The sequence below is a fragment of the Cicer arietinum genome, chromosome 6 (genome assembly GCF_000331145.2).
Source record: "Cicer arietinum cultivar CDC Frontier isolate Library 1 chromosome 6, Cicar.CDCFrontier_v2.0, whole genome shotgun sequence".
In the NCBI taxonomy this organism is placed as follows: domain Eukaryota; kingdom Viridiplantae; phylum Streptophyta; class Magnoliopsida; order Fabales; family Fabaceae; genus Cicer; species Cicer arietinum.
The window spans coordinates 31,619,127-31,642,702 of record NC_021165.2 but is presented as its reverse complement, the minus strand read 5'-3'; the positions used below and the strand labels follow the sequence as shown (position 1 = coordinate 31,642,702).

Below are 23,576 nucleotides of genomic sequence, written 5' to 3'. Positions count from 1 at the left end.
TTACATACATGAGATATATCTCATTTAAACCCAACTCCAAATCATCCAATAAAATCGAATCATCCGGAAAAGTCACATTATCAACTATGAAATAGAGCGGGTGTCAAAAAAAAATATTCCTAACATTTCTCTAATAGATAGATTGGGCCTAAACCATTATCAAGATCACCTAAGTCTTCAATTGACAATATCTCGACATCAAACTGCAAACATACTCACTACTAGAAAATTGCATTTTAGCTGTTATTTTTAGCGTCGACCCCCGACTCCGACGCTACTTAGCGTCGGTGTAGAGTCGATTTAGCCGACGCTAAGGTAACAAATTTTGTTTTTCAATTTTATTAACAATTAGCGTAGGAGTAGCCGACACTAAGTAAAATAAGGTAGACACCAGTTTATTTATTTTATTATGTATTTTAATATGTAGCGTCTGTTGGTATATATGACCTCGTAATAAGCGGAATATATCAGAATGTATCAGTTCTTTATGAAATTAAATCAATTTCATACACACAGCGGAAATTAAATTGTGGCATACAAGATTAGCAAGTTTTATTAGATTGATATAAGATTAATCAAGATGCATACCAGTCAAATTATCAGATTAAACAATATTACTTATTACAGAATATGTTTAACATGCATCTAATTTTAATCACATATACAGATATATCAAGATCGTAAATCATAGGAGATAAGGGTTAGAGAAGATTGCACCAAGGATTTATACTGGTTCAGTTGTCCACTTGACAACCTACATCCAGTCCTGCAAATCCAAACGGATTTCAGATTTTCTTCTCCAATAGAAAGAATCAATTACAGATTGGCCAGTTTCCTCCCCGAAACCTCTCTTTCTTAATGATCTCTTTCCTATTGATCACCCTCTGATCCTTGTAGATACTCAGCAACCTATCACAGAATCAAAGTACAACTCTTTCTTGTTGAGCACTCTCACCCAAGAAAGTAGTCACCAGTTTCTAGCTGGATTTTCTCGCTTTGTTTTTGTTTCAAAGAATTATTACAAACAGAATACAGAAAGAACAAAAAGTAGTCTTCAATCTTGGTCAAAATGGCTTCTCACAATTCTGGATATCAAAGATTTGTTTATGAGAATCCTTGTCTTTCAAGATCACTTTTCCAGCTATCTTTTTGATTGTTGATAATCCTCTTTTTCTATTTGATCTGAAAAAGTAATCTCAATGTATTAACCAAGTGTTATTGTGTATCAAGAATATTCAATGTATATTTCAGATTGATATCATTGTTATTATCATTCATGTTATTGAAAGACAGATTGAAGACAGTTTATATAGTTTCTGAAAAACACATTAATCAATCGATTTACCAAGCGATTTCGGAAAGTGATAAACCAGTCTAATCGATTTGCCAATGGATTATCGGGTGTCTTGTTTTTCTTGAATCTTGAAACTATATAACCCAATCGATTTACCAAGCGATTTCGGAAAGTGATAAACCAGTCTAATCGATTTGCCAATGGATTATCGGGTGTCTTGTTTTTCTTGAATCTTGAAACTATATAACCCAATCGATTTACCAAGCGATTTCGGAAAGTGATAAACCAGTCTAATCGATTTGCCAATCGATTGAGTTTAAGTCAGTGACTCAGCTATTTTGATACTAATCGACGTGCCAATCGATTTGTATGTCACAGGAAAAGTTATTTTGCAAGTGATTTTTAAGTAATCGATTTGCCAATCGATTACCCTTAAAACTGGGTTTCCACTGTCACTTATCCAATCGATTACCCAATCGATTTATTTCAATCAGGTTTACTTTGTGAATTGTATAATCGATTTGTCAATCGATTACCCTCAAAACTGGGGTGCCACTGACTTGTGCATTTTCAATTTCTAATTCAGTCAGTCGATTGCCCAATCGATTATACCAACACAAACAGTTGTGTTTCCTTACACCTTTGTTATGAAATCGATTTCCCAATCGATTTGCTTTAGTCAAAAGTCAACTTTTGTTGATTTCTTGTGTTTCAAGCAACCTGTTCCAAGTGTGTAGGATTTGATTGTTGTTCCTGAAATCTTGCTCAATTCAAATATTAGATTTATCATGTATTGTATGAACATTGTTGAATTATTAATTATGTCAAGATTAGGAATCAAAGGATCAAAATCCAACAGCGTCGAAAAGGCCGACGCTAGTTTATTTTTAATTTTTTTAATATTATTTGTTAAATCAGATTGAGCCCTCAAATCGTAAAATTAATAACATATTGGTGAGCCCTTATCTCACACTTCGTCATCATCACTATGAACCCTACATTTGGAACCCATCACCGATTCTCAACCCTCTCAACGTCGTGAATATCGCTGCCGCATCAACGGTTCCATCACGTCACCCACTCGGTACCCTAGCTATCAAACTTGTCCCCCTCTCAAACCCGTGACCCTCTTGAACCCGTCACCGTCACTCTCAGAGTCGTCGTTCAGTGTCGCTATCTCCCACTCGTCTGTGGTCGATTCTCAATGTAAGTGTCGTTGTCTCACTCTCAGTGTAGTCGTTTAGGTTTTATGGCATTTCATTTGTGTATTTGTTTGGCCAAATCAATTTGTATTCTTCGCCCTAGCATTGTAGGAGTACAATAGTAGAATCCATTTGTATTCTTCTCCCTGGCCAGTAGTAGAATCATTTAACAGTGACAAGCATTGTAGGATTAGTCAATAGAAACATAAAAATAAGAACAAACCTAAAAGAAAATCATTTTAATTCCCCTAAAAAATTACATTCCCTTATTAAAATGCTCCATCCAAACATACTCTCAGGCTAACCTGACCAATGTCTACATAACAATAAAATTGTATAGTATTAACCACAAAATTCACCATCTGAGTCCAACACCTCAATGTAGGAGCAATTTGCGTTGATCAAAGAATCTCAGGCTTACATAATGTGTTGTTTTTCCACAATATTTCGTTACCAGAACATCTCACCGATTTGTAGGCCAAAAAGATGTTACCGAGGGTATAGGTGTTGCTAGAGGATATGAAGATATGTAAGGGTTTATTCAATTGATTACTGGATACTTGGTTTAAATTTTGAGAGTCAAAATTGATTATATAGGTGTAAAATTGATTTTCGAAATATTTGATTGTAAAATTGAGAATCAAATTTATTGTATATATCATTTTTTTACGTGAATATATCCAAATAAACTATTTTACATTCAACTCACTTTTAACTAACATTAATTTTACAAAATTAAATATTATAATCGTAGAACCAAACACTAGCTAAATATAACTATGACTAAAGAAAATATATGGACTATGCCGTTTAGAGGAAAAACTTTATAAAGGATAAATTCTGCAGAAGAATAGCAGAACAGAGAGAGCAAGAGTAAGGTACAGAGGGACGAGATTTCAGAATGATAACTTGATCAAAAGCTGCACAATTATTGATAGACTCCTGGAATAATTGAATCTAAAGCCACCTGTCCCATTTCCTCACATGATTTTCTTTTAGTGCAATGCTTCATGTGCTATTTTGGATCATAACAAGTAGCTCCACAATACTTTGATTAAACCCATTTCCGACCTCTGTTACTCTGACCATTGTTCTGTTTGAATATTAATAATTTTTCCCTAGATTTTTGGCTTTTAAGTTGCCGATGCCATGATATAAATTGGAAATTTTGTTCTCATTGTTACTAGATAGAATGTAATGAATATAAAGTTTAATGAGTTTGGAATTTATTCTATATGACTCAGATATATTAGATAAAATTGTTAGGTTCAGTTTATTGAAAATGTTGTTGTGTTCATGAGTATATTTATCTCTATAATTTTTCAAACTTATAGGTTCATGAATTTATTTAGGTTCAGTTATTTTTCAAACTTATTTAGTGATTGACAAGTTAAGTTTTGATCTTATAGTAAATGGATCGTACTTAGATGTACAATAGGGTACAAGAAAATAAACGCGGATTGAAAAAGGAGTATGTTAGTGGTGTTAAAGATTTTGTGAAGAGGGCTTTGAAACAACCGATTTGTATATATGAGGGAGGGATAAGGTGTTCGTGTATAAAATGCAAGTGTATGAAGATATCTGCAGCAACTACTATTAGACTTCACTTGTACCGGGATGGATTTCAAAAAATAGGGATGAGAAAGACGGTCAACCTTACATTTACATAGGGCAAAATATATCGGAGGTGGTGAGTAATTTTTCAAAAGTGACTGAAATTGGTTGGAAAAAGAAATTGAACGGGTATTGACTGAGTCATAATTGGAAAAAACGAAGTATTTTTTGGGATCTTCCATATTGGAAGGATAACTTGTTAAGGCAAAACCTCGACGTGATGCACATAGAGAAAAATGTCTTCGATAATATATTTAACACTGCTATGAATATTAAAGGTAAAACAAAGGATAATGGAAAGGCGAGAAAATACTTGTCTTTATTATGCTTTCGCGGGGGCTTGGAGATGCAAGTGTTATCTAACGGAAAGATGGGTAAACCAAAGATAAATTACACTTTGACATCATCAGATGCCAAGTTGGTTTGTAAATGGCTTACGGAATTGAGAATGCCTTATGGCTATGATTCAAACCTTGCTAGGTGTGCCGATGTTGAGAAGGGTACGATACATGGGATGAAGAGCCATGATTGTCATGTTTTCATGGAATGTTTACTCCCAATTGCATTTTATTCCTTGCAAGAATTTGTTTGGAAACCATTAACTGAGCTAAGTCGATTCTTCAAGGCTCTTTGTTGCAATACATTGAGGTTGGACGACTTAGTTAAGTTGAATGATAACATTCCAATTATCATATGCAAGTTAGAAAGGATTTTTCCACCAGGTTTCTTCGACTCAATGGAGCATCTACCAATCCATATTGCCAATGAAGCAATGTTAGGTGGTCCAGTACATTACTAGTGGATGTATCCATTTGAAAGGTAACTGTTGTGGTTGATTTTTTAACAGATTACATGTTTATTATAACTTGCTTAATAGACATTTAATGATTAAATGTGTAGATGTATAGGAGTCTCAAAGCGGGTAGTGACAAAAAAGGTTAGGGTTGAAGGCTCCATATGTGCCGACTATATACAACGCAAGACAACTTATTTTTGTTCTCATTATTTCAATTCATTCAATTTTTTGCCAACCACAAATTTAAGTAATAATCGTCATTTAGAATGTGATGATCTCCAACCTTCACTATCCATCTTGCTGAAACGAGGTCGACCTAGTGGGAAGTCTGGAACATATTATCTAACATATAACGAATGGAAATCTACTCAAGTACACGTCTTGATTAATTGTGATGAAATTAAACCATATCTTGAGTAAGCGTTCATCATAACGCATGGAAAATTATATTGATGGAAACCATAATACGTATTTACTTATGAACTATGTGATTGTTGACAACATATTCTTGGAGAATTACTCAAACAATGAAGAAGACACATCTAAACGTATACATGTAGAGTTTCCCATATGGCTGAAAGCATATGTAAATAACGAGGCAAATGAAGTGTCCAACAAAGATATAATAGCACTATCTCGTGGCGTTTCATCAATGGCAATATCTTGGAACATTACTTTGTTAACGGGTACACGTTTCACACTAAGGCCTACAACATTAATAAAAAGACAATCAATAGTGGGGTGCATGTAAGGGGTCTTACTTAAGGAGAAGGTGTCGCGAGATCTTTGTCATAATGATATTGTGAAACGTCTGTTTGAACAAAAGGCCACTAAAAGACTATCAGATATGCTTACAAAGGTGAGGAAGAAAGGGACTCCACCTAGTTGGATAGGCGAGGAAGCTTGGACTATTCTTCAAGCATATTGGGAAGGTATATCATTCAAAAACATCTCCAACCAAAATAAGACCAATCGAGCTTCAGCAAGAGGCGGGGCTGTCCCCACCTCAGGCCGCAAGGCTCATATTGATGTTGCGATTGAGCTTATATGTATTAAATTTACATTTACCTAAAATTAATACAATTTAATATTGTGATATCTAATTTTGAGTTGTGATCCAATAATCTTGATTTTATTTATAGAGCAATAATCTTCAAAGAGATTTACTTCCAGATGAGTTATTTTTGACAACCCATAAGAGGAAAAAGGCGTTTGGGTTGATAGTCGCGCATAATCTACCTATGTATGTTATTTATTTATGTGAATTATTTATGCAAATTCTTTATATTACAAATCAACCAAAAAATAATATGATCTCATTTTCACCAAGTGTCCTAGAAGAGCAATCCCTTTAGTATACACGTATTGGTGTAAGTTAGTATGTTATCTATATCTTTACTTGTTTGTTTAATTTATTTTAGAAATTTGATCATATATTACGTTGTTAATTTATTCCATTTATCGGGGAACATTTAAAAAAAAATTGGAGGAAGTACAAACACAACTTGGCGAAACAAGTGAAGAAAGTTCTAAAGAGGTAGATGGAGGGACAATACTTAAGTTATGGATTGAATCTGCAAGGGTCGCACTGATGGTCGAGTTTATGGTACATGAGACTTGTCTATTAACGTCTGACATGGGTGTGTATCGCTTACACAACATTCCCATAATCCTTCTAATTCTATGATTGGGATGTCTTTAGAAGCGGAGAGGGCAACTAAAATTAGAGCTGAAAAAATTGCTTAGGATGTAGTGGCCCAAGCTCAAGTGGCTACCAAGGTCGCCGAAGAGGCTAGGTTGCGTTCAAAGAAGTTAGAGAATGATTTTGATGCATTAAAGCAATCTTTTGGAGATAAAATTGACGCTTTGCACCGTCAATCAGCTGGTGAATCATCTATTGTGAGTTATCCTCCTTTGCATCCTCATTACGATCATAATTTCGACGACCTGTCGCTGGACGAACCATAATGTCATATTTATGCTCACTTTTTGTAGTAATTGGTTGACAATTATGTATTAAGTAACTTTGTTAAAGTTGTTATTTGATACTATTTTATTATTTTGTTGTTTTAGAACACATGATACTTTGTTAAGTTATTTAATACTATGGTGGGTTTGTTATGTTGTCAATGCAATGACTTTTAATGTTTCTTAACTATCAATTATTTTATAAAAATAAAATTAAGCAGGGGATGAAAAAATAAAAATAAAACACCAAATAAATTTAAACGTAGCGTCGGTTTTGTCCGACGCTAATAATTTCATGACTTTTCAAGTTTGACCACTAGCGTCGGCCAGACCGACGCTATATACAAATAAAATTGACTTTTATTTTGACTGTAGCGTCGATCGGGCCGACGCTATCTATTTTGTTGATTTTAGCATCAGCTGACCGACGCAAATATTTTTTCACAGCTGACGTGTCAACTGACTTAATTAGCGTCGGATGCTTCAATTTTGTTGATAGCGTCGGTTTAGCGTAGGCCTGGTTGAGGCTAATATAGCATCAGATGGTGTTTGGCTGATGCTATGTATTAGCTTCGACCGTTTTTGCCTAGGCCCAACATCGACACTAATCTGACGCTAAATCAACGTTAGCGTCGGCTTTTGGCCTATTAGCATCGGCTTGTGGTCGACGCTAAAACCTGTTTTTCTAGTAGTGACTATCAATCTTATTTTAAATGTTTCGTTTGAATTGTCTATAATTTAAAAAAAGAAACGAACGAGTGAGTTGATTTCAATGATAAAATGAATTTTGTTTACTTAAATACTTTTATTAATTGCGGTTTATAAAGAAGTTTGATGAATTGAAATACAATAAATAATTAATGATATTAATATTATAAAATGAAAAACAATTTAAAAAAAACAAAAATGACAAATAATATATTTAAAATGAGACAGAAGAGTTAAATCATTACAAGGGATAGCTCATAGTAATGAATCTTTGAAATCACACCAGAAACAAATAATTAGCACCAAGAAACTCTATACCCAAACAAACACCAACATAAGCTAACCACAATCCCTTTTATTGGCTCGGATTCAGATTCAACGGAACAGGACAAAAATATTAATTTTTTTTGTCATTCTTATTATAAGACACAAAAGTTTCAAATCTTGGTGGATAAAAGTCAATTATGTTTTTGATTATTTAATGATATTATTAATCCTATTACATCTTTTATTTAATTCAAAATGTTTAATATTAATACTTGAATGTTTAATATTAAAAGAAACAATTTAATAAATTTAACTTATATTTTATATAAAATCTAAAATAGTTGAATGTTTAACAAAAAGAAATAACTTAATAATTTTGACTTATATTTTTACATAAAATCTAAAATATTAATAATTCTTAACTATATTTCTTATATTTGATCTTATATTTCTTAAGAATGAGATAAGGGAGTGTGAGATAATAAATAAGTTATCGGCTATGCTTAATGCTTAATTTGATCATTTGATGAGGTTGTATATCGTTGAGAAAATAACAATGACTAATGTTAGAAGAAAAATATCAAAGGAAAGATACTCACGGAAGAGTATGGTAAGAAGAAATTAAATACGTTTTGATCTAGTCATACTAATTGTAGACGATATTAGACTTGCAAGAACCTCCTATAATGTCGTCCAACACAATTGGTAAATTCTGGTTCTTGATTACTGCCACACATATTACTTTTTTAACTCATCTACTCGACATTGAATCTCTACATTTATATCTTGATTTTTTCTATTTTTCTAAATCCGGGACATTATTGTATTTTGAAAATTTTATTTTTATAAAAATCTGAAATTCTGAATAATTAAAAAAATAAATATGTTTCAAATTTTTTCAAAAATAAAAAATATGAAACAATTTGATTTTATAATCTAAATATATTATTTATAAAATAATAATACAAGATAAATGTTAGCAACATAGATTTTTTAAAATACGTTATTTAATTGTGAGATTCATATCAATATAGTGGGATTCTTATGAATTTTGATCAAATATATCTTACTAGTATTGTTCATAGAAGAATTATTTTATAATTTCAATAGATTTATATGCACGAGGAGACTAAGTGTTGGAGTTGATAGTAGAATTGAGTTTCTTATGGGGTCTTTTAGTCAACCAACTTACTGAATCTTTCCAAATTCAATAAAGTCTAAACTTATACGACAAACAACTTACCACAGTTATTTTCTTAGTTATATAAGTTTAATTCCTTACTTAAGTTACACAATTTTATTTTTTCGTCAATTTGATATTGAGCTAACTCTTAACAATATTATGTGGCCCGTGACATGTCAACAAATGATTGATATGATCATCTTGTCTAGAATCTCTAATTTGAGTTAGAGTATATCTTCAATTTTTTTCTTGAGTAAAGGTCATAGTCGATTTTAGAAAAAAGAAATTATAAACAAAACCAAAAATGGTCATGGTTCTCTTAATCTCCGTGAGGTAAAACGGGCAATATTTTTCTAGTAATTCTTGTAATTTCAGCAAGTGTCGCGCCTAAGATAGACGGTCCAAGTCAAATCATCTCTATGTTAGTATGTTTGATAAATAAATAGACAGCACTTATTGTTAGACAATGCTTATATTAAAAACGTTGACAATACTTTTTTTTTTTTTACAAATGTTATTTAATCTAATAAAGAAAAAGTAAACAAATTCTATAACAATAAAAGCGCTTTTAACAAAATAGCTGTCTATTATAAAAATACAAAAAATAAAAAGTAAAATTTCAAATTCACACGAACATAAGAACCAAGAAACCAATTGACACGCAGCTCTCTCTCGTCTTCTTTTATATCTTCTTTATTATCTCTTTTTTTTTTTTTCTCTCGTTTTCTTCTTGCCTAAATTCACACAAACCAAGAAACCATCAAACATTGTGAACTTAAAAACCTTTGTTGAAACCCTCATGCACTATTGTTCAATTGTTATCGCCTATTCATTTTCTCTCACGATGATTCTCTCTCATTCGCATTAGTTTGTATTCTTATGCTGAACCATTACAATCACACAGTTGAAATTTTAAGTCTCTGAAACTCTCTGTCACAATCCACCTTCTTCTCCCGGTACGCATTTTTCTTTCCTTTTCTTTCTTGCCTTTCTCTCTCTCTCTCTCTCTCTCTCTCTCTCTCTCTCTCTCTCTCTCTCTCTCTCTCTCTCTCTCTCTCTCTCTCTCTCTCTCTCTCTCTCTCTCTCTCTCTCTCTCTCTCTCTCTCTCTCTCTCTCTCTCTCTCTCTCTCTCTCTCTCTCTCTCTCTCTCTCTCTCTCTCCTTTTCAAAAACCTTATAATTTCAAAATTTCCCCCCGAATCTATTAAGATCTTTTTGTTTTTTAGTTTCAAAAAATTGTTTAAATACTACATTCAGCAACCGATGATATCATTGGATTGAGTTGCAAGATAGACTATCAACTACGAAGTCTTTAGGATAAAACTATTCTAGAATTACACCGTCTATGGCGATTAAGGTCACTTGGTACTATGACCACTCAATTATGAAACATAAAGAATGTTTGAGATGAAACATAGTTTTTCGGGTGTTTTTAATCTGAGAGCGATTTTCTCTTTATAAGAGAGTTCTGCAACGAATATGAGCATAAAATGTTGCCTACTCTCTCTTTGATCAACCGCCCCACAAATCAACTATTATTGAATGTGTGGATGGAAAAAACGTGTAAAAAGTGTCAATATTCAAAATAAATAAAAATGCACAAAGTTATTAATAATAAATATTAATTATTATTATTATTGTTTATTTTTATTTTGTTTTGTTTTTGTTTGGTACAACATATAATACATCAACTTTATAAGCACTACTAACGTTTGATATCCCATATATTTGGGACTTATTTATTTTTTTCAATTCACACAATATTAGCTCTAAGTTTCATCTTATTTCCAACAATCCACTTGAATTTTTAAAAAAATATTTCTGAAATAGAGTCAAATGCTTCTATAAGATTGTACATAAATAGATGTGTCTCCTAACTTGAACTTTTACATAGTAAGTGAGATTAAGATTCAACAAAAGGGGCTCGTAGTCTTGAACTCAATATTAAACCCACACATAACCTTTTCCAGACACAACCTTTTCATAGGATGTATTCTCAAAAGCCCGTGAATTAATGGTTATGCGCGTCTATCCCATTATAGTGAACGTTATAGGAATTTTGCCTCAATATTCCACAAGAAGCGGTCTCACTTTCACATTCACATAGGTGAGTCTATCAATGGTACTTCTGTAAATAGGCACTCCACTCCACATAGAGTATAAACCTCATTAAGAGTTTCTATTACCTCATCATTTCATCACTTTAGGAATCATGTTTCCCTAATTTACAATAGCATGTTCATCTCATATCACTTCACGACTTATCATTACCCATTGAACATAATTATTCTTGGGATCTCCAATCTTTTAGGTCGGGTTACCATCATGAGTGAAACTATAGGCAATAGTCTCATCATTTTGGATGTATTTAGGACTTTCTCTCTATTACATCTCACTTAGAAAGTAACTTTCTAACTATGTTGTGCTTATGACATATATGTCGTCTTTTACCGTTGCAATAACGATTCTCAATCTTTACAATAGTCACAGTACTATCACAGCAGATCAACACAATTGATATGTTTTTCCCATAAATGGATCTCAACTAGCAAGCATCTCAACCACATTGCTTCTTCACTAGTGGTAGCTAATGCTATCATTTCAGACTTCATAGTGGACTGAGTCAATATCGTCTATTTCTTATATTTCCAAAATAAAGCTCGACCGGCTATGGTAAATATATAACAAATGTTGCTTTTGAGTCATCTGGTAAAGTGCTCCAATCAACATTAATGTATCCTTCAAGAACAACAGGAAATATTTGATAATGTAATTTGAGACTCATGGTCCTTTTAAGGTATCTCGTGAGTTTCTCGATAGCATGTCAATGTTCCATACTAGGTCTACTGGTAAACCTGCACAATAGTCCTACGACGTAGACAATACTAGATCTAGTACAATCAGTAGCATATCTGAAAACTACCAATGATGCTCGCATATTCAGTTTGTCTAACACCTTTATCAGTGTTTTTGAAAAGTTTCATACTTAAATCATATGGTATGCAAGCAAATTTATATTCAAAGTATTTGGATTTCTTTAAGATCTTTTAAGCCTATTTAATATAATATTTAAGAGTAACTTTTGAGTATAGTTGAAGTCGATTAAGTATATATCTATTTTGAGATATTTTATAATGAACCTACAAAAGAAAAAAAAAGGTAACAAAAATATAGAAATGCAATAGCATCTTTATCAATGGTTCCTAAAAAAAATCCATTTTCAAAGTTTACTATAATAGTGTTCTTTAGAAAAAGTCCACTTTCAAAATTTACTATAATAGTGTTCTTTAAAAAAAATTCACTTTTAAAGTTTACTATAATAGTGTTCTTTAAAAAAAATCCACTTTCAATTATAATAGTGTTCTTTAAAAAAAAATCCACTTTCAAAGTTTACTATAATAGTGTTCTTTATTAAGAAAAAAAATGTTGTGAAAGGTTACTTTTAATAGTGTTTTTTAAGCTTTTATGTAAAAAGTGTTATTAAAGATAATCTATAAAAGTATTTTGGCTTAATTGCAGTTTTTATCCTTCTATTTTAGTTAAATCACAAAAATAGTCCTCCTATTTTATTTGTCCCCCAAACAAAATCTTAATCCAAAATTTGATGAAATATCATTTTATTAATGATGTGTAAAAAAAGATGATGTGGAATATTTCATGTGAATTAATTATATTTTATATTATTATTAATTTATAAAACACATTTCCTATTTTTAAAAACACATTTCCTATTTTATTATATTATTTAATTATAAAACATAAGAAAAGAGACATTCATATTCTAATCCCTAATTCCATTCCATCTCCTTCTTAGAATTAGAATATGAATGTGTCTTTTTTTATTTTATTTTATTTTATGTTTATGTAATTGATATAATAAAATAAAAAAATGTGTTTTATATAATAATAAAATGTAATTAATCCACATGAAATTTCCACATCATTTCTTTTGACACATCAATGACACTTCATCAAGTTTTGAATTAAGATTGTGTTCGGGGGACCAAAACTTTAAAAAAATAAAATCGAATACTATTTTCGTGATTCAGCTAAAATAAAAGGAGTAAAATTGCAATTAAATCTAATGTTTTCTACAACAACAAAAAACATTAAATAGAATTCTTTGACAATATTATTTACATAAAAATGTTGTTGTAGTCTTTGATAACACTTTTTATGAAAAAAACGTTGTTATATTTAAAATACTGTAATAGGTATCCTATGACAAGGCTTATCCTTTTTAATAAAGGAAAAGTTTAAATATTTAATAATGTTGAAGTACACGACACTTACAAACGTTGTCTAAGGCTAAAAGAAATGTTATCTAAACTATTTTTTTGGTACAATGAATATTATTTTAACTTATAGGGTTCATAGTATTCACTAAGCTTTTTTAGTCCCTTAAATAGTTAATTAAATCACATGGAAAAAATAATTAATTAAATAATTTGTTTGTCAATATAAGGTGGTTCATTTCACTTCAGCTTGTATTCATTCTACTAGCAGCTTCTAGCCAGCAATACTTTCCTTAAAGATAAAAGTAAAAACTAGCAATACTTGGTTGGCATTGTGAGATGGAGATAAACATAATTGATGCAAAAACAGGGGAGATTGATGATGAGATGAAATATGTTCATGATTCTTCATTAGATTATAAAGGAAGAATTCCTCTTCGATCCTCAACTGGTTCTTGGAAAGCAGCTTTCTTCATTATAGGTAAGAATTACTTGCATTTTGCTGCCTAAAATTCATATACATATATAATCATAACGGTAACATGGTTTTAATTGCGGATTTTAAAGCTTATGAAACAACATTACATCTGCAATTTAAACAATATTTACACGCATTTTTCTACGAAGATTTGCTATGTAACAGCTGCAACTCCAATTTAAAACTATAAATTGCATTCTAGGTTAATTTTGATATTTGTTTAGATACATATAAGAACATGTTCATTATCTCCTTTTAATAAATTTATTTATATTAAATTTCTATGAAGTTCTATAGATCGTGGATGTGTTGCTTATGTCATACAATAAACTTGATATATATGGAGAGTGGAATATCTCTGCAAATCATTTTAATAATGATGAGTGTAGTAAGGTAAACAATCTTGGATAGCGTAGTAGGAAGGGAATATGTGAGGAACAAAATAGAGAAATTATTGGAGAAAGAAAGAGTCAATAATAAATAAATAAATAAGCGTAATTGCAGTTTTGGTTCCCTTATCTTAGTTGAATCGTGAAAGTAGTCCCCCTATTTTATTTCTCTCCAATTTTGGTCCTCCAAACAGAATTTTGGTCTAAAACTTGATGAAATTTCATATAATTTTGTTTTTGCATTTATTTAAGTCACACAATGCCTCAAAATCTCATTTGCAACAATTGTACCTGAAATCTATGACCATAAATGGTGTACGGCTTTTAAAAATGAAATTTCATCAAATTTTGGACAAAAATTCTGTTTGGGGACCAAAACTGGGGAGAAACAAAATGGGGGACTACTTTCGTGATTCAGCTAAAATAGAGTGACCAAAACTGCAATTAAACCTAAAAAAATAAAAAGAGAAAAAGAAAGAAAGGGTCAAAACAAAAAGAGGGAGAACTTGAGAGACTTTGCCATAATTTTAGTAATAACAAACTTATTATATAGGTTTAATTGCAGTCTTGGTTCTCTTGTCTTATCTGAATCATGAAAGTAATCCCCTATTTTATTTCTATCCAGTTTTGATCCACATAATTTTTGTCTAAAATTTGTTGAAGCGTCATCTTTTAAAGTCGCACTATACTGTCTATAATCATAGGTTTCAAGTACAATTGTTGCACTACGAGATCTTAAGGCATAATGTGACTTAAATAAATGTAAAAATTATATGAAATTTAATCAAATTTTAGACTAAAATTCTGTTTGGGGACCAAAACTAAAAAGAGATAAAATGAGAGGACTAAAATTCCGTAAAGAGATCAAAACTACAATTAAGTCTATTATATATTCACCACATTTTAAATATTTTCCTTTCAGTTTGTTTATTTTTTTGAAATATGTTCTTTCAGTTATAACAAATCTGTTGTTGCCATTTTGCTGACTCAACTTTCTTTTACATTTACAATTAGTATCATTACAAGTTTAGTTACATAGCAATCATTAGAGAACAAAAAAATCGTTGCAGTTTATTGGGAGTCTCTACTCTCTGGTTTAATTACAATGTAACCATTTTTATGGTCTTTGGACATTCTATATATTATAAAAAAAGAGTTTCTCCCCAATATTTGTTCAGAAGTCCTTAATTTTTATTTTTATTGAATTCAAACTTATTTTTAAAAGTGATATATATTGTTTTGTAGTGATGTGATTAATTCATCAACTTTTTACATATGTAAACAATACATTTTGCATAATAATATTTCCGATCAAATATGCTATATTGAGTAAAAACAAAACTTTTAATAAAAAAAAACGTAAAGAAAAAAATCTAAATCAATCAAGTTATTCAAAAGAAATTTTTTTTTAATGGAAAAATTTAACAATTAGTTGTTAGTTTAATTAGATAGAATTCAACTCATTACAACTTTATCACCTTGATCTTTATGTTTTTCGGTGTAATTACCAAATCAACTTTTAATTTCCAACTATCACTTTGATCTTTATGTTTTTCGGTGAAACTACCAAAACCAAAATAATGTTTCTTAAATTTGATCATGACATTTCAAAATTTACCAAAAATTACTCATGAAATTAGGAATGTCTATATTTCACAATAATTGATCTATTTAAAAGAAAATTAAAATAATTGACACTTTAAATTTCCAAAGAAATATTAATGATAATAGTATATATGTCATTTAATATTTATGATAATAGTAAATATAATATATATATATATATATAATATTCACTATTAATAATTGTAATTAAAATTAAGGTTTTAGTTCAAATAAGTTAAGTTATTCACCCACTCCATAATATTAAATATATCAATTGTAGTTAAAATTATTATTCTCTTGTATTTGTACAATTTTTTAATGAAATGGTCAAATAATTGAATATTAGGGCATTTAGATTTTCTACCTTTGGCTTGTTAAAGATAGAGTAATTTTAGACAAATTTTGTGATAAAATAGGAGAGTGTGATGTTTAGAATGGAGAGAGAATCATGAGAGAAAAAACAAAATATAAAAAGATATAAAGAGAAAGGTAGGAAAAGGTAGAGAATAATAAAAGGGACTCAGAGTTATATTTATTATTAAACCAACTAACAGAGCAGTAACTAATGGTTACGGTTAAATTTCCATAATATCAAATATTCAAGAACCAATGTTTTACTCTAATTATTAATTTAATAATATTTATTTATAAAAAAAAATATATAGTTCTTCCACTAGTAACTAAGGAGTCTTAGATGTTTTTTAGGTCTAATTTTAATCTTAAAATTGAATCTCATTTAAAAAATATATAATTTTAATAATTAAAAAATGAGTAAAATAAATTTTAGCATAAAAAATTATCAATTTTTTAGTTCTTACAAAAAATTTTATTCACTTTTAATCTCTATTTTTTTGTTTTTTTGTTTTGTAAAAAAAAATGATATTTTCAATCTCTAAAAAATCAAAATATAGACTAAAAGTGAATAAAAAAAATTTAGAAACTAAACTAAACAATTTATAATTTTATAGGAATTAAAATTATATTTTATAAAAAAAATTCACCTTATTTTATTATATTATAAAAAATAAAAAAATTTGAAGCTTTTACCTATTGGCCAGGCATGTGCTATTAATGCTTGCAAGGCCCAAGGCTGCCCTGCTAAGAGAGGTTTATTTCAAGTCTTAGAAATCATATTTTCGAGAATATATGAACTGAAAATGAGTATACCCATATTTCATATTTGTGTTAGACGGTTGAGAAAAGTTATTTCAAGATATAAAGGTTTCCAAGATGGAGATAACTTTTCATAACTTCCATAGTGCTTCAATTGGATTGAAATTTTGAAAATATAAAGGAATTTATTTTAAAAAATCTATAAAACAAATATTCTTTTTCAAACACTATAAGTTTTCTATACTGTTAAGTTAATTAGTTATTATTTATAAGCTACAATAAAAAAAATTATGTATAATAATTAAAAAAACATATGTATACAACATATCTTTTAAGTTAACATCACTAATACAGTGTAAAATAAAGAAAACAATAATAAAATATAATAGTTTAATTTGATTCTTAATTTAAGAATTATAAATCATCCGAAACCGACACCTGAACTAATAGAAATTAGTTTGAATTGATTTTGTTCAAGTTTATCAAATCGTCGGTTTGACTCTTATAAGGTTTGATTGTTACAACAATGAGAGTAAGCTTAACAATGAGAGTAAGCTTAGTAGATAAATATTGCTGGGTGTATTTTGTTAATAGAATAAATTATATTTAATGAAGTAAGAGTATTATTATTTAAAGAAATTATTATTAAAATAAAACGGTTCATGGTTGAATTTCAATTCAAAATTTGTTTTCTTTAAAAACATGATGTGTTTATGTATTGTATTTAAACAAGTGGTCGAAGATTATGCATCTTTATAGAATAATAATGCATGTTTCTCACATGAGTTGATTTTTTTATTTTTTTTACAACTCAAATGGGTTGAATGTAGTGGTAAAATATATGAGTGATAGTTTACCTCACATTTTTTTGAGTAGCTTTAGATCGGTGGTATAACTTATAATGTAATAGAGTAGACTAGAATGAGATAAAATAACATTCATATTTTTAAAACTTCACCTATTTCATTCTTTCTAAAATTAGACAACAGACGATTAAAATGTAATGAATTCATTTTCATATTTTCAAGAGTCTCATGTGTTGTTTAATAACAGCATATGTCATTGTCTTTAAGTTGTAGTTTAACTGACAAATATTCATATTGTTAAGTCGGAGGAATTCAAATTTGAAATTTCGCAGTTGTGTGGATTAATTACCGTGAATTTACCATCTCTTATATGACAAAAAAAAAACATAACATAGGTCATTAAATTAATTGAACAACTCAATTCTTTTATTTTAAAAAGCCGTACTCATCCATTCAAATTGATAGAAACTATGTTGATGAGGATAATCCATTTCACAATAGAGGAAAATAGTAACATTCACTTATGAGGTCTTTCAAATTATAGTTCTAGCTTTGTATTCATCAATTACAATAAACATGTTTCTAACAAAATTATGAGCTCATATATTTCAAAAATGTAATCTTTTTACTAAACACTTGATTGTTTTACCCTTGTTTACAGGGATTGAGTTTAGTGAGAGGTTAAGCTACTTTGGAATAGCAACTAGCTTAATCATTTATCTCACAAAGATTATGCATCAAGACCTTAAGACAGCTGTTAAGAATGTGAACTATTGGTCTGGAGTCACCACTTTGATGCCACTCTTTGGAGGATTCATAGCTGATTCATACTTGGGTCGCTACAACACTGTCATTGCATCATGCATTATTTATCTCATGGTAATCTCAATCACACTTTTTTAGCTTTCTTTTTACAACAGTTCTATGTATATTTTGAATTCAGTTATTTGAAGTTATAAAGTCAAACTTCTACCACTAAACTAACACTATTCAGCTAAATAACTAATATTTGATGCTTTGGTAAAATTGTTAACACATTACGCGAAAAACCTATTTTACAGAGCTTTTTTTAAGCTATTTACAGCGCTTTTTCAAACAAATAAGCGATGTAGCATCCAACGCTGTAAAAAGATACAACAACGCTTTATAAAATAAAAAAGCGCTATAAAATAGTTAGATATATTTTCATTTCCCAACAAATCAAATAATTTTTATTTCAATCAGATACTGACACCAGTCTTCCTTTATTTCAATTAGATCTCTTTCAGAGTATGTTGGACTGGAATTGTCAAAGTACTGTACAATATAAAATTGAATATAAATAAGTTAGAATCAAATATATACATAGTTTATATATGAAAATCAAATAATGAAAATACCGTACTGTTTCTGGAATTATAGTTTGATTCATATCAACAATCTCATTCATGAATCGCAATATATAGTACCCACATTCGATGTTGTTAGTTTGACGAGAGCACTATAAACTAAAACATATAAGTCAATAAATATTTGTGCATTGATAGCAGTATAAGTTCAACATGTATTTTAGTGAAACAAAAAACTAATAAATACAATACCTGAAAAACAGAAGTACAATAGAGTTACGGTGCAGAAATACGAACGGTTCGTAAGAGAGTAGGGTTCGCAGAAACAAAGATAGTTCGCAATGACAAGGAGAATGAAGAGGAAACAAGCGTATGAAGTTTACGTAATGAGGGTTAGTAACAAGGCAATATTGTTGTAGGGTTCGCAATGAGAAGGAGAATGAAGAGGAGGAGGAAACAAGCGTATGAAGTTTATGTATTGAAAAGAAAGCTGAAGCGGTTTATGGATAGTATTTGAATGAGAGTTGGTAGAGATAGTAACAAAGATGGAGATGGTTCGCAATGGAGATGGTTGGCAATATGGTTCGTATGGACAGTAGGGTTCGCAATGAGAAGGACAATGAAGAGGAGGAGGACTCTGAAGCGTAGTGAAGTTTACGAAATGAAGAAGAAATTAAAGCGGTTTACTGTTATATATAAAACCCTATTACAACGCTCATTGAAAGAGCGATGTAAAAGACCTCCTTAACTTAGTTTTTAAAAGTCTATTACAGCGTTTTTTGAAAGAGCACTATAAAAGACCTCCTTAACTTATTTTTTAAAAGTCTATTACAACGCTCTTAGAAAGAGCGCTGTAAAATACCTCCTTAACTTAATTTTTAATAGCCTATTACAACGCTCTTTGAAAGAGCGCTGTAAAAGACCTCCTTAAATTATTTTTTTAAAGCCTATTACAGCGCTCTTTGAAAGAGCGTTGTAAAAAGACCTCCTTAACTTATTTTTTAAAAGCCTATTACAGCGCTCTTTGAAAAAGCACTGTAAAAGACCTCCTTAACTTATTTTTTAAAAGCCTATTACAGCGCTTTTTCAACAAGCGCTTTAAAATACCTCTTAACTTAGTATAAAACAAAGCTTTGTGACCTCCTTATATTTTTAAAGGCTTTTATAGCGCTTATTGACAAAAGCGCTGTAAAAGACCTCCTAAACTTATTTTTTAAAAGTCTATTACAACGCTTTTTCAATGAGCGCTGTAAAAGACCTCCTTATTTTATTTTTTAAAAGCCTATTACAGCGCTCTTTCAGTAAAAGACCTCCTTATTTTATTTTTTAAAAGCCTATTACAGCGCTTTTTCAACAAGCGCTTTAAAAGACCTCTTAACTTAGTATAAAACAAATAATTAGTAAAATACCTATATTTGGATTTGTTTTTTCTTCCAAATAATTAGTTATATATATATATATATATATATCAATGCTAAATTATATGATCAGATCATATTGGGATGATCAGTTAAAGTTTAAGAAAAATTCTCAGAACTCAAACAAAGTTTTTTCAAGTTCAATATAAGCAGAAAATCAGTTATGGCAGGTCAAACACTTAAATTACATGAACTTAGTATAAAACACTAAGATCAAGTTAAATATAAGCAGAAAATCAAATATAGTTCAAGCTAAATACTAAAATGCTCAATTCTGGCAGATCAAACAATAAAATTACATGAACTCAGTTCAGATTATATGGCTTATATATAAAACAATTAAACACATTAAGATGCCCTTCTTCTTTTCCTGGTGGGATTCACATTTGTTTGTCCATTAACGATACGAAACGATGGATTAATCCAAATTCCCTCATCATGATCATCTCTAAGATATAAACCATCATCAATTGAATCAATTTCATGTGGTTGTGAGGGTTCGTAGGGTTAGAACAACATATTAAATTTGTTTTAAATTTGTTTTTATTTATTTAGAGTGAATGATTTTTATTTAAAGCACAAGTCTTTTACAGCGCTTGTATAAAAAGCGCTCTAATAGGTTATTTAATTATATGAAAGTGCATGTATTTTATAGTGCTTTCACAAAAAGTGCTTTAAAAGCCATGTAACATAAGGTGGGAGCGCTACATTTTACAGCGCTTGTGTTTAAAGCGCTGTAAAAACTATGGGAGAGCGCTTCAATTTACAGCGCTTTTACAAAAAGCGCTGTAAAATAGTTGTAAGCATTATGTGCAAGCGCTATGTGACCCTATATGACCCTATAACAGCCCTTGTATTTAATAAGCGCTATAAAATGTCATTTTTGGCGTAGTGACATTTTAAAGAAATTCAATACTTATTGCTTTGAATTTTGTTAGTTTATTAATAATGATATCACTTGTTTTGTGGTGGAAAAACAATAAAACAGGGTTTGATTCTACTTACTTTGTCATGGTTCTTACCAAGCTTAAGGCCATGTGAACATGCAAATATGTGCATTGAACCAAGGAAGATACATGAGGTGTTCTTCTTCCTAGCCATATATTTAATATCTATAGGAACTGGAGGACATAAACCTTCTTTGGAGAGTTTTGGAGCCGATCAATTTGATGATGATCATGTTGAAGAAAGAATGCAAAAAATGTCTTTTTTCAATTGGTGGAATTTTGGTCTTTGTAGTGGACTTATTCTTGGAGTAACCGTCGTTGTTTATGTACAAGATCATGTGAATTGGGGAGTTGCTGATATCATTGTTATTTGTGTCATGGCTTTCTCATTTCTTATATTTTTGATAGGAAGGAAATTTTATAGATATAGGAAACCAAGTAAGAGCCCTTTTATTCCAATGATGCAAGTTCTTATTGCTGCAATTTCCAAAAGAAAACTTCCATATCCTTCTAATCCAACTCAATTGTATGAAGTTTCTACGTCTGAGGGTAACAATGGAAAACTCTTGGCTCACACCAACCAACTCAAGTAAGTATTTTAGGAATTTTTTTAACTTACCATTATTGAAATTCAAAAAAATAATATACTAAAACATGAGTAGTATGTAGTCACAATCAATGTTTCAATTGTGGTCATTTTCATTGTAATCAATGATCACAGCTGCAGTTGACCATAATTCTTTTTAATATTAATGATCGTAGTATGACTACATATGTGATTTAAATTTTTTAAACAAAAGTAATTTTTAGTGAATATAAATCAATCAAAAATTAAATAATAATACATTTTTTTTTTTAGATTTTTTGACAAGGCAGCAATTGTTGAAAATGAAGGAAACTTGACAAAAGAACAAAGTCCTTGGAAACTTGCAACAGTGACTAGAGTTGAAGAGCTGAAACTTATTGTCAACATGCTTCCCATTTGGATACTTACTTTACCATTTGGAGTTTGTGCTTCACTACCAGGCACTTTCTTTATCAAACAAAGTAATATAATGGATAGAAAGATAGCAAATGGTTTTGAGATTCCAGCATCTTCAACTTATGCTATTGCTGCTATTAGTATGATGATTTCTATAGCCCTTTATGATAAAATCTTTGTACCAATTTTAAGAAGGATAACTGGAAATGAAAGAGGGATGAGCATCCTTCAAAGGATTGGTTTTGGAATGCTTTTCTCAATTGTTACAATGATAGTAGCTGCTTTTGTAGAAAGAAAAAGGCTTCACGTTGTTGAGATGAATCCATCAAAAGGGTCACTTTCAATGAGTGTTTTTTGGATTGTTCCACAATTTCTAATTATTGGTTTTGGTGATGGATTCACTCTTGTTGGTTTGCAAGAATATTTCTATGACCAAGTTCCTGACTCAATGAGAAGCTTGGGAATAGGACTTTACCTTAGTGTGATTGGAGCTTCAAGTTTTCTAAGTAATTTATTGATAACAATTGTTGATCATGTGACAAGTAAAAGTGGGAAAAGTTGGTTTGGTAAGGATTTGAATACTAGTAGATTGGACAAATTTTATTGGTTATTAGCAATTATAGCTACAGTGAATGTGGTCATTTTTACCTTATTTGCTCAAAAGTATACTTATAAGAATGTTAAAGGATGATTATTGTGAAGGGAAAAGTAATGATGGTGGAGCAAAAGGAATGGTTTAAATTACTTCTTAATTTAGTTATACATTACTTGAAGACTAAAGTTTTATGTAATGGATTAAATTATATGTTTTCATGTACTAGAAAGTCATACAATTTATACATTTGATAAATGCTTATTAATAAATTTGCTTTGAATTTTAAAGGATAATTATAGGATGCTGTCAATTGCTTTAATGTTTATCTGTTTATAAGTTTTATATAATTTATGACGAAAATTACGGATATTACCATATCAAAATGTACCACATATTCTATAATTTTATCTCATTTTCGGGCAAATCGTCTCTTTTTTGTAGGACTAGGGTTATGAATACATTATAGTGACCAATCATATACTTGCATCTCATCTTAACAATATCACAACAATAATATAAATAAAATAAAAAATATAACATCAATGTGTTATTTAATTTTGATTTTTTTTCTATTAGCGATGGAAAGGGGGTTAAAATTTGGTAACGAGAGAAAATTTTGTTTTTTCTTAAAATATATGATAAATATTAC

The 23,576-nt window shown here is 30.1% G+C and overlaps 1 protein-coding gene across 1 annotated transcript; it reads left to right on the top strand.

Moving 5' to 3' along the window:
- Positions 1-13,529: 13,529 nt before the first annotated feature.
- On the top strand, positions 13,530-23,147 carry LOC101501846 (protein NRT1/ PTR FAMILY 5.7-like). The gene is made up of 4 exons (XM_012717718.3): positions 13,530-13,747; positions 18,319-18,536; positions 21,392-21,939; positions 22,210-23,147. Exons 1-4 carry the CDS (start codon positions 13,606-13,608, stop codon positions 23,021-23,023), a joined length of 1,722 nt encoding a protein of 573 aa, XP_012573172.1. The 5' UTR covers positions 13,530-13,605; the 3' UTR covers positions 23,024-23,147.
- The last annotated feature ends 429 nt before the right edge of the window (positions 23,148-23,576 follow it).

Excerpts from the sequence above, each read along its gene's own strand:
- LOC101501846 (XM_012717718.3), top strand. The coding sequence starts at position 13,606 with ATGGAGATAAACATAATTGATGCAAAAACAGGGGAGATTGATGATGAG. Across the intron at positions 13,748-18,318 it reads AGCAGCTTTCTTCATTATAG|GGATTGAGTTTAGTGAGAGG; the intron begins GTAAGAATTACT and ends CCTTGTTTACAG. Across the intron at positions 18,537-21,391 it reads CATGCATTATTTATCTCATG|GGTTTGATTCTACTTACTTT; the intron begins GTAATCTCAATC and ends ACAATAAAACAG.